Genomic DNA, 15,977 nt, shown 5'->3' on the forward strand with positions numbered 1-15,977 from the left:
GTTGGTTTCACTTGCGATAAATCCATCAACATCTTGCAGAGAAATTGAACAAGACGTTTGACCCAAAAGCCGCTGCTCCCGAATATGAAAGAAAAATAAGTATAAACCATACAAAGTGGGGTTAACTCATTATTTACGTGCTGTCAATCTAAGATTAGAATTTTGTAGTGATATTTAGAAAAATTAAATAATCTGCTGTTTGTTCAAAATGTCATCCGGACCGATGAAGTCTCTGGGTGTTCAAAGAAGATGGCATATAGTATCTACCATAAAAACTTAAACTCAGGTAAATACCTCAATATATTAAGGCAGCACATTGAGCCTTTGGTCGACAATTTACCATTAAATATGTCTCAAATGATATATTTTCAATATGACGGAGCACCAGTACATAATGCCAGAGTTGTTAGTGAATTTTTAAATACTATTACAAACTTTGGTAATAATTGGAAACAATGTTTTCCATCATGGTATGGTTATCACAAAAAAAATTGATACATTATGTTCCATCATAGTATGTATGTATGGTTATCACCATAGCAACATTAACTTTTAAATACATACATTAGTTTTAGATAGAACAAAAATCGCGAATGTCGTTTTCGCAAAATTTTCTGTTTTTGCCGATAGGGCAAAAACAAAAGGCGATGGCTGTTCGGAGTTTTCGGCATTAGCATTTTCTCGAAAAACGAGATCATGACATGTAAGCTACTTTTTTTCTATCTCTTTTAGTTTCGGAGATAGCTTATGCGGACATCGAAATTGGGACCAGGGCCCGTTCTAGGGATGGACCATCCGGACATTTGTCCGGGGCGGCAGCTCTAAAGGGCGGCAGCTCTAAAGGGCGGCATTTTGACTCAGAATGTGATAAAATTTTGATAATCGAATTTAATCGAAATTTTTGCTTGTCGATTTTCTACCAATGGAGAGCATGTTGTAAGAGATTGGCTAGTATACTCTATTTCAAAAACTGTATATATTGCTTTTGCTGTAAAATTTTCGGCTGTGTGATCAGTTCTCTTTCAAAAGACGGCTTTAAAAGTTGGAAGCATATCGTTGAAACGTTAAAAGAACACGAAGTTTCAAAAATCATATCGAAGCTTACAAATCATGGCTGGAACTGAGTCAAAGACTAAAGTGTTGTAAAACTATAGATGCAACTGCTCAAAATATTATTAATGCTGATACAAACCATTGGTATGAAGTGCTTCTAAGAATCGTAGGAATCATTAAAATGCTTGGTAAAAGTTGTCTGGCTTTTCAAGGTACAAGAGATAAACTATTTCAGCATAATAATGGTAACTTCCTAAAAATAGTTGAACTACTGTCTGAATTTGGTCCCATTATGGAAGAACGCGTGCGAAGGGTGCTGAAAGAAGAGGAGATGAAAGCCCACTATCTCGGTAAAAATATACAAAACGAGAAAATAGACTTGTTGCATCAAAATGTGAAGTCTCATATTATTAATGAAATAAAAAAGGCCAAATACTATTCTATAACTTTAGATTGCACTCCTGACGTAAGTAAGGTGGAGCAAATGATTCTTATATTCCGATATGTTACAGTCAATAAATCTGATTTCAACGACGCTGAAATAAAAGTTTTTTGGGTTTCCTTCCCATTGAAAGGTCCACAGAAAAACAAATGACTGAAATCATAATTGAAGAACTTACTAATATGGGTTTAAACTTGCAAGATGTTAGAGGACAGGGATATGATAATGGATGATCTAATATGAAAGGCGATAAAGCTGGAGTGCAATCTAGAATTAAGAATTTAAATTCACGAGCGTTTTACGTTCTGTGTAGCAGTCATTCTCTGAATCTAGTGGTTAATGATATGGCAATAGCTTCTTCGGTAGCCGCTAATTTCTTCAATATAATCCAGAAACTATATTTTTTTTTCATCATCTACGTTTCGGTGGGCAATACTTTTGAAACACATTAAAGGATTAACTTTGAAACCATTGACTGCCACTAGATGGGAGAGTAGGGTAGAGGCCTTAAAGACTTTACGATTTCAAATAGGAGAAGAATACGATGCAACAAAAACTTGGTACAAAATCTTAAACTGCATTAATCCTATAAGCAAACTAATGCAAACAAAAGATTTCGATCTAGCATCTGCACTTGACCTCTTACAAAATTGCAAAAAATTCTTTAAGGATCTTCGATCGGACAAGTCTTTCAATGAAAGTATAATTGATGCAAGAGAACTGGCTGCCGAAATTAACATTGAAGCTAATTTTGAATCAACAATTCCACGACACCGCATACAAAGAAAAAAAATATTTTCTCATACGAATCTCGAGATGAACCGATTGAAGATCCCAAAGAAAAATATCAGTACAGTGTCAGCCAAAAAGTTTGTATCAATAAATTAGCTATATATTTTTGATAGCATAGCTTTATATGTTTGATTATTTGATGCAGACTTTTTGGAAGGCATTATATGTTTAAAGAAAGGACGGTAGTTTGTCTTTTTGTCCGGGGTAACGTAAACGCTAGGGAGAGCGCTGTTGAGACACCCTGTACTTAGCCCACACTTGTTTTGCTTATTATTCAGGTACAAGTCAACAGTAGTAATAAATTAATTATAAATTAAGATTGTACTTAGCAAGTTCAACAGGTATGGTATATTTTTTAAATATACCATACTCAACAAAAATTTTAGGTTAATTTATTGGAAGTGTCTAGGTACACGCTAACGTGTACGTAAATCAAAAAATTACGTACACGCTAAACGTCATCACCGCGATGACGTCAGGTTTAGCGTGCACATACGGAATATTTTTCGGTGCACGTTAAAACTTCATAATTTTGAGGTTGGTATTGTCGATCTGAATATTTTTCGGTGCACGTTAGAACTTTATAATTTTGATGTTGGTATTGTTGAATTTTCTCGGGAAAGCACAAGGTAATGTCACTTCATTTAATAAAGTGATGTGTTACCCTGTTTCGAACAACTTTACATATTTATTTGAACTAAAATTAGAACTAACACTAGAAACTTTCGGGTTTTGCCGTGCGTCTTTTAAGAAAAGGTTTGGTTGCCCGCACTCTACGTCACACTATTTGCCACGCCTGGTAACTGTCTGTGTTTTTAGAGGTTATATGATAGACATTAATACGTCTAAAAACATAAAACTTCAAAAATAATATTAAGACGTCTAGGATATAACCCAAACCTTTAAAAATACAGTAAACGCATAGACCATAACAATAGCTGGGCGTGGAAAATGGTGTGACGTAGTTTGCGGGAAGGTTGTCACAACAATGGATGTAGCAGTCCTTTGGTTATAAACCACTTTTTTTGCATAATATAACATATACATCTTACATGATTCTGAAAATCATTTTAAAGTCCTCTATTTTTCAACTGAGTCCATGACAAGGGCAATGAAATTATGGCCAGAATTTGTGTCAATAGATGCTACTTACAAGTTATTAAATATAGGATTTACAGTATTTATTATGATTGTAGAGGATTCAAATGGTCAAAGTGAAATAGTAGCAATTGTTATAACAGCGCACGAGGACAAAGAAACATTTTCTTGGTTGTTGAACACCTTTAAAGAAGAGAATTCTGATTGTGAAAATCAAATAAAATGTTTCATGGGTGATAAGGATCTACTACAAAGAAATGTGATAAAAGACAGTTTTCCTCAAGCCCAAGTATTCATTCCTCATTACTAAATTCGTGGCATTTCTTGAGAACAAATCACTACAAAAAGTAACCTAGTCATCACACCAACAGAAATAAACCATAGCTTTAGCAAATATCAAACTGTTTATTTTTTCCTTACTGATCCTCCGAGAATACATAAACACCACAACAATTTTTCTAGAAAAATGCAATCAGATCAAATTGCAAAAAGCAAAGTTATTCATAAACCTTGAAAACAGACAAATCCAAATATATAAAAATATACAGGATATTCTACTTAAAAAAATAAAGTAGGTGGCGTCTTCCGGTATAACCGAAAGTGCTAGAAATCTGAAAATATTTTAGTCGAAGAGAACGCAATTGATAATACTTAAATCTATATTTTCAAATTTTTATTTTGGCCAAAATCCTGTATAGTTCTAATGGATGGTCGTCGTGGATGACCTGTATTATTTACATTATTTATAACTTATTACGACAAAATTATACCTATTTATTATTGCTGATACAGAAATATGACGGACATTTTATTATTACATATGGGAAAAACGGTGAATAACTCAAAAGTATTCATTTTGTTATGCGTAAAAACTATAAATTAATAAAGAATAAATTTTTATAATTTTTTTGATAGTGCGACTATTCTCGCCGGGGTGCGATGTAATATGCTCTTTTGTTGAAAGTGAATGATTAAATTATAAACTTAAGATAATAAGAACAAACCGACAATTCTTATACAAGCTTAAAACTTCCAAGTTATTAACGTGTACCGAATAATGTTCAATATACGCACGCTAAACGTGACGTCATAGCTGTGATGACGTTTCGCGTGTATATAATTTTTTAATTTGCGTACACGTTAGCGTGTACCTAGACACAGCGTAATTTATTATGTTTACCTACCTATTGTTCAATATAGAAGAATACAGTTCTTATGTTCGTAACGATAAATTTTTTCAATTTAGATTATTTTTTGATCGAAAATTTGAAATAAATCTGTACCTGGTGGTTAAAAAATGGTGTATCCAACAAATGTTTATTTTTTAGAATTATTAATCTGAAGAGTGTAATAGCACTTCAGCTTTAGACAAGAGTTAAGCTGTTGGGATGTGTTGGAAACCGTGTGTTGTCCGTTCAAGGTCGGTGGGTGCGCAAGGGCAGCACAAAATTTGACCACTTTCCAGGCTCGTCTTAACTAAATTCAAGGTCACCAACAGCGACGGCCCGATCAATAAAACAAAATATACGCAGAGTTCGCGCTCACGCCGCGTACGTACACGGACGACTTTATCATTGTGGCGAGTGTCCCGGGACCCCGCCAAAAATCTCCAAACACACCAATAACAACCACCCGTTTCATTAACTCGTTAATCTTTAACCCGAGGGTGACGACATTAAAACGACCTTTATCCGTAAAAGTAAATAATAAAAAAGTTAAAGTTGAAACGTGTAAAAACAGTATGTAATTTTTTCGACGTTATTTTTTGTTCGTCGGATTTTGATTCTCCGAATGGAATCACGTGCGTGATGTAAAAAAGAAAGAGGTAACAAACTTTTTGCGACATTTTCATTTATTAATTTATTTGTTTTTTTTTTAAGAAAATGTAATGTTTATGTCTCTTTTATTTGATCGAATTATATATGGAACAAAATTAAATTCGTCGTATTTGTTCGGATAAAGTAGTGAAGTGTTACACGTTGCGAAGGAACGGCGATAAAATTGCGAACGATAAAGTGCGCAAGCGCGTTTGCCCAGAGCGGAAAACCTAGACCTAGCCATCATCCTCCAAAACAACACTCGTAGACATCGCGCGATTCTCGTTTTTTTTTTTAGTTTTCGTGATTTTACGCTTAAACGGGATTCGACACCGAAAAAGAAACATTCCAATCGAAAGAAAACATAGTGGTGATATGTTTTACGTCCTTCATGCACTTTTGGATTACTGTGTTGTTCGGTTTCATGTAGAGATCTCGTCGTGTCATACGCTACGTTTGTCATTTTCAATCCGTAAGTATCTTGCCGGCATAGTTTTCATTTGTTCCATTTGTTTTTTTTTTAAACATTTTATTTTTATTCAAGTGTTTTTCATCGTTTGTTTTTTTTTGGTGTAATTGTTGTTTTTGGCGTTATTCGTTTGTTTCGAGACCGGTTTTTTATAAAAAAAAGAAAATAAAAAGTTGTTGTCGTCCAAAAACGATGACGATGACCTGATTTTCCTTCTTTCATTTAATAAAACTTTTTAAAATTTTATTACGCGTTTTCTACACGTCAATGACTTTACTTGTTTTTTTTTTTTTGAGAAAATGCGTCGTTTTGTTTACTTATCCATCTCTCGTACACTGTTGACATAACACGTTGTGTTCACCAAACACAACTAACCTATCGATATTTTAGTTTTTATAAAAAACTCCGCCAAAATGAAAGTAAAATTTATTTTAACTTTACGTTCACAATACATACACAAACAATATCTCTGTTTATTTATTTCTCCTTTGTTATTAATACTTTAAAATATCGTCAACGAATCATTTAATTCCTTTCTACCTGATGAGAGTAGAAAAGTAAAGGCAGGTGGTTTTAAGTGGTGTATACAGGTGGTGAACATGGGTGAACTTGAAATGAGTCGGGCTTTTATTGAATAAGTTCACCGAAAAGGGGAAAGTGTTCTACTTTCAACAAAAGATGGCGCGCTCATGTTGTTTCTATTAAGTCCTGAAATTCTAGAAGCCAATTTTAAATAAATCATTCCTGCTATCATTTTATATTACGATTCGTTTAAATTAAATTAAATTATTTAACCCTTTGGGTGTTTTTTTTTCTTGAATGAACATTCAAACATTTTTCTGAATCCCGGATATTGTGTTAAAATCCACCTTTTCATTTTTATTCATTATGGAAAGTATCATTATTTCATTAATATTATTACTTCCCATCTTGTTAGAATAATTAGGCGAATAAAAAACTTTGTTTTTGAGATGGGTAAATTTTATTTTCGGCTCAACCGGTTTCAACTATTTTTAGTCATCTTCAGGAGTTTTAGCCACCTAATACATAATAAAAATTAAATTAAAAACTACACATTAAAATTGTTTGTCTTTTGATAGAAAACACATGCTTTTTGGTTATCTTACATAAATTAACTTACGTCAATTTTACTTTTAATTTTCAAAATCTGGATATAATAATATATTGGATGAAAAACTAAACAATGTAACAGACTGTAAGAACATATACAGGATGTCCCGAAACTTAACGTCAAGCGGGCACCGGGTGAGAGGCCAACCTATATCTGTTCTGGTAAAAATGAGACAAATTTTCCATCTCTTAGTTAAGTGGTAATAGACATATTTTTGAAAATGTTAAAAATCGTTCCAGTACATCATATCTTTAGGTACTATGGTCAGAAATGTTCGCAATTTAATAGTGATTTTTTTAATAATGTATTCCTAGTGAACCGTGCTACTATAGCAGTCACAAATCGAACAACAAAAGTTATTAGTTTTGCAAAAAAATATATTAATTTGATTGAGTTAAGGTTGAAAGAATTTATGTCTATCAAGTTTGACACACGATTTCTAAAAAAGGAGTAGTACAACACCCTTGGCAAGTAATTTTAAAACATGGCCTGTTTAGTCAAGTTTCCAAAATGGTACAACACTTGCCATTCCATACCACAATATTTTATAGCATTATTTGAATTTGAAATGCGCAGCTATATTCACTTATTCACAAGATGGAACATAACCTAGAAATAAAAATAAAATAACCGCTGCTGTGAATAACATAAAAAGAAGGTACAACAAAAAATTAGAAACATTTTTGACAATAATTAACAACAAAAAATTTAAGAAAACTATTATAAAGAAGATGAATCCAGATTTTGAAAATTAAAAGTAAAATTGACGAAACCTTGACGCTCCTGAAGATGACTAAAAATAGTTGAAACCGGTTGAGCCGAAAATAAAATTTACCCATCTCAAAAACAAAGTTTTTTATCCACCATCATTATGTTATAAATTCAGTAAAAAATGATAAATGATTTCCATCAGAACTTCCTTTATTTTGTATGAAATCCAGTGTTGTTAAATACCCGGGTATTTATTTTCAAGGGTAAATTTCCTGTATATCAGCAATCTTGAAGTGCTTGCAGAGTCGATGATTGATATACTAAACTTATTTATAACATCTACAAGAATGCTACCATGACGGTAAAATTGCATGAAAGTACTGAAGAGAGTAGAAGTAGTAAAGTACTGATTGTGAGTAAAACAAGGTGATACACTATTGAACCCAAATTGTTCATCACAGTCCTGGAGAGTGCATTTAAACAACTGGATTGGACCCAAAAAGGCATAAACATTGATGGTAAATGCCTAAGTAATTTGCACTACCTAGACAATATAGTTCTTATTTCGGATAGCCTTGGAGAAATTAAACTAATGCTGAACGACTTAAAGGAAGTGTGTGCAAGAGTCGGGCTAAATACCAACAAGGAGAAATCAAAATTTATGACAAATCTTGTTCCCAGGTCTAACATTAACATTAGGGATAATGCGATTGAGAGGGTTGACAGTTATGTATATCTTGGCTATGAGGTTTGTATATCGAGAGATAATCAAATAAGCGAACTAAACAGAAGGATCACACTCGTATGGGCAGCCTACGGGAAACTTAGAGACATCTTCAAGAGAAAAGGCCAAGAAAGGCTTTCAATCAATGCGTGTTTCCGGTTATGACATATGTCAGGAGGGTCCAAGTAACGCAAAGATAAATGGAGAGGTCGATCCTGGGCGTAACTCTGAGGGGCTACATACGAAATGAAGACCTATGAAAAAAAACTGGCGTAAATGATGTGGTCAACACTGTGGCAAAGCTTAAGTGGAACTTGGCGGATTATGTTGCGCGAATGAAGAGTGAGCAGTGGATACCGCGAGCGAACAGACGAAGTAGACGTCAAAAGAATGACCAACAATTATATTCAGACGGCAGAGAATAGAATCGAATGGAACAGAATAGGGGAGGTCTATGCCCAACAATGGACGCAGAGGGCTGCTTGATGATAATAATCATAATAACTTGATCTAATCGAAATTACAACAGATTCTTCTGATGGTAATACGTCTTTGATTGTTGGATTTCATCATCTTCGTCTTCATTTTGTTTTTGAATTTGAGTTGGGGTATTTACCTTGGGCCGGTGTATTTACCTGGATAAATACCCATTTTAGAAATACCTACCCGCCGGGTATTTACCCAGCGCCCATCACTGATGAAATCTATAGAAATACGGCTGGAAATAATATAATACAATCCTTGTGTATCACAAAGAACACAAGTATCTTGTTCTTTTCCCATTCGTTCTTATGCTAGAAATCCTGCATCTTTTGTATGTTCCTTATTGATTAAGAAGATATTTACTAACATCAGATAATCAAACTTCATCTAGAACAGCATGGTTATTTAATATGAGTAAAATGTAATGTAAATGAACTAAAGATTTATTTAAGGCCTTCCTAGAAGTAAAACCGTTTTTGCGTTGCTTCGCCAAAATAACCCTGAATGGTAATTGATCTACTGTTTATCTATACTGCTCAAGGGCGTCGCCAGCCAGTGGGCCAGGGGAGGGCAGGACAAAAAAATGGAAATGGGGGCTGGGAAATAGCCCCCAAGGAAAAAAAAACAGACCCAATTATTTAAAACATAATTTTCGTGGCGGATTGGTCAACCAGATTATTAATAAAACCCTCAAAGTTCTCAAAAATATGCTTCCTATGCACACTCATCATGGCAAGACCATTGAGACGTCATTCTTCCATAGTGCTTCTAAGCCGGTTTTTATTCTCCTCGAGCTGCTAAAAGATTGTTCAACAGTATATGGGCTTTTTTCGTTTCAGGGAAAAAATGTCGGCCTCTTTTATGATATTCACAACGCTTATTTCTTTTGAGTCAGGTTTATCTTGCCTTAGTTTTTGCCATAGTTCGATTTCGTTGTTGATATTTGTTAAATTAGGGAAAGACTTCACCAGCTTCTACGAGGTCTTCAAGGGACATGTCTAACATTGAAGCCGGGTGTAATTTAAATAAGGAAAATGACGGGGTGTTTTCTTCAGAAAAACGAACTTCAAGGGAATTAATAATCAAGTCTAAGTATGTTATTATTAAAAACCTCCCCCAGAATTCTGAAGGGCTTGCTGCTGGGTGATTGTTCCGATCTTGTTGTCTCCCAGCAATACGGAGCACTGACTTCATGTCTTCTCCCACTCCAAGTTTTTTTTGCAACAATAGTAGTGTCCCTAATAATTTCATCTGTGACGTTTTCTGGACCGTTGCGATGATTTTTTATCAATTGCAAAATGCGACTAATGTGTTGGATGTCTTAACTGCATCCAAAGCTACGGATTGGAACACGTTTCCCACAGGTTTCATCATAGCCGAGTATTTGGCTATCAAAATAAGGTTGAGAATAAACGAAACTCTAGAAGCTGCTGCATGGAGCTGATAAACATTTTTTTTTAGTCGCACTATTTCCTTCCCGTGACAAGGTTTCTAAGGTCTCCATTATAATAGGATAATTTTTTTTAAAAACTCTAATACTTTCCTGTTTCTCGCTTCACATTGTTTCGCAAAGCCTTGAAATATTTGTTATTAATTTGCGTCTCAAAACTGATTCTTGAAAAAATGTAATGATATCTTTGATGGTACCTTCAGTATTCCGGATTTCAGACAGACTATTTAGATCATTAATGACTAGATTGAATTTGTGTGTCGAGTAGTGAAAGAACAAAGCTTTCTTATGTTTTCTACTTTTCTACTCCTAAACCCACATAATCCTAAACACATTTGTCCGGATCACGATCTTCTTCTGCCCAAAACCTCATCTATTGCTTTTGCAATACATTTCGTATCCAAAGCATCAAGCTTGACGAATCCGAGGAATACTTCTTGAACTCTCTTGGTTTCCTGATCAAAGTATCGCATCCCAATCGATAGTTGTTCAGTACTTGAGATGTATATTTATTGTGTTTCAATTTTTTTTTTTCAATCCGTCTATAGTTTGATACTGCAATATCTATCATATAACATAGAATACGATGCCACCATTTCGTGGATTTTGTACCAATGACATACCTCTCATGTAGTTGTTATATTTGTTAACCAGTTACATGTTTAAGTTGCTTTTTGTTGTAGTATCAATAAGGTTTATTAGTCTCTCGACTAAGATGGTAAGGTCAGGGGTTGTGGAGGGTGATGCGAGAAAGGTTTGTGTATAGGAGTGAGGTGGTGAAGGATGTTAGAGAGGCATGAAAGAGGAGATAGATGGAATTGGATAAGGGTTGAGGGGTGTACAGGTTTATGAAACATGGATAGATGGGTGGGGTGGTTATCCAGTAAGAGCATTCAGCTAAGAGAGCAGATAAATGGATGATTGGAACTAGTTCGCAGCAAGAGTTGAATATGATGGGTAGTAGTGTTAGTGGTTGAGAAGAAGAAGAAACTTGCATGCCGAAAAGCAGGTCGGTCGTCATCATATTTTATACATGGTGACAGTAAGATTATTATAAGTCTCTCGATTGTGACGTTAGTTTATTACCTAGAGTATTCTAGGGATCTACTCTATTGGGATTGGGAATCTGATAACAGACACCATTCTATCCCAGACTCACTAAACCCTTCCTCTGTCTACTTTCTTTTTTGTAATATATTATGGGTTTTTACACACTTCCATCGCCTCTCTTAAGCACCAGACCTTTTATATTTTCTTGCTGCTGCTACTACCATATCCGATTTTCATATTCTTTTAAGGTTTTCACCAGCTGTTGGTCTTTCATTTCTATTGCTTCCAGCATGTCTACGTTCCTGAAGTAGTATTCCAACGTCTTTCCAAAAATGATTCCATTTTCTTCGCATTCTTGTGACTTTTCATGATTTCTACTCCATATGTTAACTGTGGCTTTATTGTGAATTCTATTATCATTATTTTTGTTTTTGCTGCAAGCGGCGACTGTCATCTTGTGATAAAATATAGTTTAATAAATTTTCGTTAAGAAGATGTTTTTATTATCTTTTTATTAGTCAGTAACCATTTTAATTTTCAAAAATAAATGGACATGCTTTTTGGTCTCTTTCTTATTGGCTATGTGTTTTATCGAAATAATTGTATCAATATACATTTTTTGATATCAAAACAGCTAGTATTACACACAGAATTCATCATATTGTCTCTGATTATACATTGTGAGTCAATATCTTTAATCAGCCTTCGGATATGTGTGTCACAATTAAAAATAAGACAAAAATTAAGAATATTAAAATAAGAATATTAAAGAATATCAAAATAATCAGAATATTAAGCGGTGATGGCTGATCTTTAAAAGTGTCTTCCCACTTCCATTTTGATAAATACGTTTATCTTTGAATTCAAGATTTCATTCATGATCTTTGCAGTAAGAACAGTTTGTGCATAATACATGGTTTCTGTTGTTTTTTAATAACGAGAATTGGAAATTCTAAAAAATCTAAGAATATGTCACACAAAATCAAAAAATGATGGTAATCGTAATGCGATTACACACAATGCAAGTATTTGTCGGCCTTAAATCTATAATCCTTATTCAGCGAGTTCTTAAAGAAAATCAATATTTACGTTATACTGAAAAAGCTTCAGAATTTTCTAATATTTCGAAATTGTTCTTCATTGTAAGTTTGTTTACTTTGTAGTTAGTTTAGTAATTTTATAAAAATAAAAACTTTTGTAAAGTAAATAAAGGAGTTTTGTGCTATTAATGAATACAGTATTAATATTAAATAATACTAGATGTATATGAATTTCATTTATAAGGTCATTTAGGTCTAACTTACTTCTTAGTACAAGCGATCTTAATGAACAAATCATGTCAATGTCAGTATTAGTTTAGTTTATATCTTATTCAAAGATAGACTCAAAAACTATATTTCTTATGTTCAACTTCATGGTTTGAAATCCTATGTTGATAAATGTTGTAGTTTATAACAATAAAACATGCAGCATCATTTTTGGCATTTTGTCAAAAGTAAAAAAGATAAAAGAAATAAGTTTGATGTTTCAAATAAGAGGGAAGTGCAATATTGCAAGAAAGAAAACCAGTGATTACATCAACTTTTCCACTCATTGTATTCTCGAGTTGGGTCTAAAATTCTCCTCAAGTGTTTTCAAATATACCATTATCATATCATATATTTGCAAGTGCAAAATATGCTTTATCAGCTAATACTACTCCCAGCTACTCCCAAGTATCAATAACTTTTACAGGCTCGATTTGGTCTTCAGTAATTTTATTGGTCATGGTTTTGGTTCTGCGTTAGAGCATGACTTTTGTCTATGCTTATTAATTCTTAATCCTTCTACTTTAGCAGTTTCGTGTGTATTCGGGAATATTATCAATGGTAGTGTCCCATTTTTAAGCAGGTATTCCATTGTGAGTTTCATCTATTGCGGAGGCTTCGTTACTATCTTCTGAGTACTCTTGCTCATTTACCACTGTTTCAATACTCAGTAATTCTTTTAAATATTCCTTCCAAGTATTTTTAATTTCTTCCTTTGTGTCCCTGCATAGTATGCTTCTGTTTCATACATGCCTTGATTTTGTCACAAAATTGCAGCTGCAAAGAGTACAGAACCGTCTCGTCTACTGTTCACATATGATAGCAGGAAGCGGACAAATTCACGTAGTTCAATGTGTGCCAGACGTGAATTTATTGTACATGTCGTCGAATTCTTGCTTCTTCCACAAAATCATTGTTTACAAGTATTCATCATGTTTAACTAACATGATACTGAACTCTTACAATATTCCTACTGTTGTCAATAATATTTCTATCATACTTAAACGGCGGTGCTTTTAAATGAACTTTTAAATATATTCTCTTAGTGGAATAGAATAATTCGGTTTAGCTCTTTAATAAGTTGCTTGATTCAATAAGATAGGGAGAGGTGACTTGTGGTACCCTTTAACTATTTAAATATGTTGCTTACATACTTGGCTTTTGATGAGGGACGTGGAGGAAGATCTGTGGAAGGACACAAATCAGTAGAAACTTATGTATATGTCGCACTATTGCAAGACCAAGAAGAACATATGGATGTGAAGCATGGACCATGTCAACAGGAGATTAAAACAAATTTAGTAGATATTTGAAATCTTCATGCTTACCATTGTGTTGGATGAAATTAAAGACAATTTTGCACTTTTGCAATGGAAATTAAAATGAACATAATCTTAATTTGATATATGTTGAGATAAGGCATTGTTGTATTTTTATGTTGTTTTATAGAATAGGTGGCTGTCTGAAGATGCCCTTAGGGCGAAACCGGTAAAAGCTAAATAATAAAGGATTTTCCATTGCAAAAGTGCAAAATTGTCTTTAATTTCAAATTTAGTAGACACCACAGTGACAGAGATCTGGAGGAAGTCCAAAGAAATGATGAAACTGTGATGTGGTTCTTTGTGTTCGAATTTGGAGAATGGATTGATGTTATCAGCTATTTGGCAGTTGTGGAGGGTATTTGTTAGATTTTTGAGTGGTACCTGTGCTGATGGATAGGCAACATAAGATAAAGAAAGGTTTTCTGTTATCTGGTCTAAGACCTGTGAGGTCAACATAGAATAATTCCATGAATTGGCTGGTGATGGCCAATTTGTGTTTTTTACGTAGTTCCTTTTTGATCATACTTATTCTTATTAGCCAGTTTCATTGTGTACATACTTTATTGGTTTTTGATTTTTTAAATGTGATTCGATTCATTTAGATTAGCTGATAAGAATTAAATTGATTTGATTATTATTATTAATAGGTTCTTGCACAAAATACTCATTCTTTACGACATCATGCGATTTATTGTTTTATTAATAAGACAATTCCTAAAAGATGCGCAAAAACAATCAAGATGTTTTTAATCATCACATCTGATCGTTACATATCATCAATCAGACACGATATTGAAACTTGACATATACTATAAATGTTTAATACTTTAAATATTTAATATAAATTATGCTGTTATTGTATTACGTTTTATAACATGATTAAATGTATACTATATATGCTGATTTCCAATTTATTGTAACCCATGATACTTCTTAAATAATAATTATAATGATCTTGTTGAATAAACATAAAAACTTCTTTTTTTTTGTATTTTAGGCTAGAGGATGTCGGCCGATACTGAGGCCCATAGTATGCAGGCGCCCATACAGCAACTGCTGCCCGATATAACAAGTTTAAGTTTACTTCATCGTCCACAAGGTCCCATACATGCCCACGCTATGCAACCCAGTAAGTAGAATCATCAACTCATTATGCTAATTAAGTATTGTTGTTCTAAATGCTGAATCAAGCGTGAATGTTGTCAATCATATTTGTTATAATCTTTTATCAGACGTAAGATGTAATTTCACAAAGTTATGTATCACTACTTACTACTTACTCATATTGAATTTAAGTTATTATTCGAAATTATATTTAATTATTTAAAAAAGTTATAATTTTAACAAAGGTAGCGTATTAATAATATTACATTTTACAAACACCAATTTGTTAAGTTAATAATAATATGATAAATAAGGTCTAATCTTACCTGGAGTGATTTGTTGTCTTCACAACTCTCAGACTTTCACATAAACTGTAAAAAAAGAATTTATAAATCCGCTTTAATGCATTTATACATACATGCATTTAAATTACATACATCAATTACATATAAGATCCTTGGATTTATAGGCAACCAATTTTACACATTATTTATAAATTTTAATAAATCGCTAAATAGATGGTTATTAATTTTAACTTTTCAAGGATAAATTTAGCATAAATTCTCTGAGTTATGTATTGTAATAATTTCAATTACTAATTTGTGACCACCTACAGTTGCTCACACAATTAAGTATACAGGGGAAAGGAAGATAGATAAATATTAAATAATTATTAATTTATTTTGTTATATTAACAACAATCTTATTAACTACATTGAATGCAAAATAATCCAGTTTTCCAAATAAAATAATCACAATAATAACAAATGTTTCGAAATTCACACCATAAAATTGAGTATACAGTTCAGCAAAAGTGATTAAGTTTAGGTTGGTATTGTTTTAATACACTGTAGGTCCTTGTTTTTGAGCTCACAATTTGGTTTTCCTCAAAACTATTTACCTTCCATCTGAACCCCAAAGATTAATTTTAGTCTCATCAGTGTCCACCCAAAAGCTTTGAGGCTTACTTATATGAGCTTTCGCAAACTCCCAGCGCTTTCTTCTATTTATTGTAGATATAAA

At 33.2% G+C, this 15,977-nt stretch overlaps 3 protein-coding genes across 5 annotated transcripts in view; 1 reads left to right on the forward strand and 2 right to left on the reverse strand.

Annotated features, from left to right (window-relative positions):
• LOC111417437 (sphingomyelin phosphodiesterase-like) overlaps nucleotides 1-4,890 on the reverse strand; it is a 91,729-nt gene extending 86,839 nt beyond the window's left edge. The window contains exon 1 of the mRNA XM_071194531.1: nucleotides 4,669-4,890. The gene's annotated coding sequence lies outside the window, so the exon portion shown is untranslated. The remainder of the gene's footprint in view (nucleotides 1-4,668) is intronic.
• Nucleotides 1-15,334, reverse strand: part of LOC111417445 (uncharacterized) — a 43,406-nt gene extending 28,072 nt beyond the window's left edge. Inside the window, exon 1 of the mRNA XM_071194539.1 lies at nucleotides 15,281-15,334. The gene's annotated coding sequence lies outside the window, so the exon portion shown is untranslated. The remainder of the gene's footprint in view (nucleotides 1-15,280) is intronic.
• LOC111418142 (protein argonaute-2) overlaps nucleotides 5,051-15,977 on the forward strand; it is a 55,631-nt gene continuing 44,704 nt past the window's right edge. For 2 of the 3 annotated variants that reach the window (XM_071194525.1, XM_071194527.1), the window contains exons 1-2: nucleotides 5,051-5,674; nucleotides 14,848-14,979. In XM_071194525.1, the coding sequence (XP_071050626.1) occupies nucleotides 14,856-14,979 (124 nt within the window). In that variant the 5' untranslated portion in view covers nucleotides 5,051-5,674; nucleotides 14,848-14,855. Of the gene's footprint in view, nucleotides 5,675-10,701; nucleotides 10,712-14,847; nucleotides 14,980-15,977 lie in introns of those variants that run through there. The other variant, XM_071194526.1, reaches the window with a different exon arrangement.

The sequence above is a fragment of the Onthophagus taurus genome, chromosome 2, assembly GCF_036711975.1.
Source record: "Onthophagus taurus isolate NC chromosome 2, IU_Otau_3.0, whole genome shotgun sequence".
NCBI lineage: Eukaryota > Metazoa > Arthropoda > Insecta > Coleoptera > Scarabaeidae > Onthophagus > Onthophagus taurus.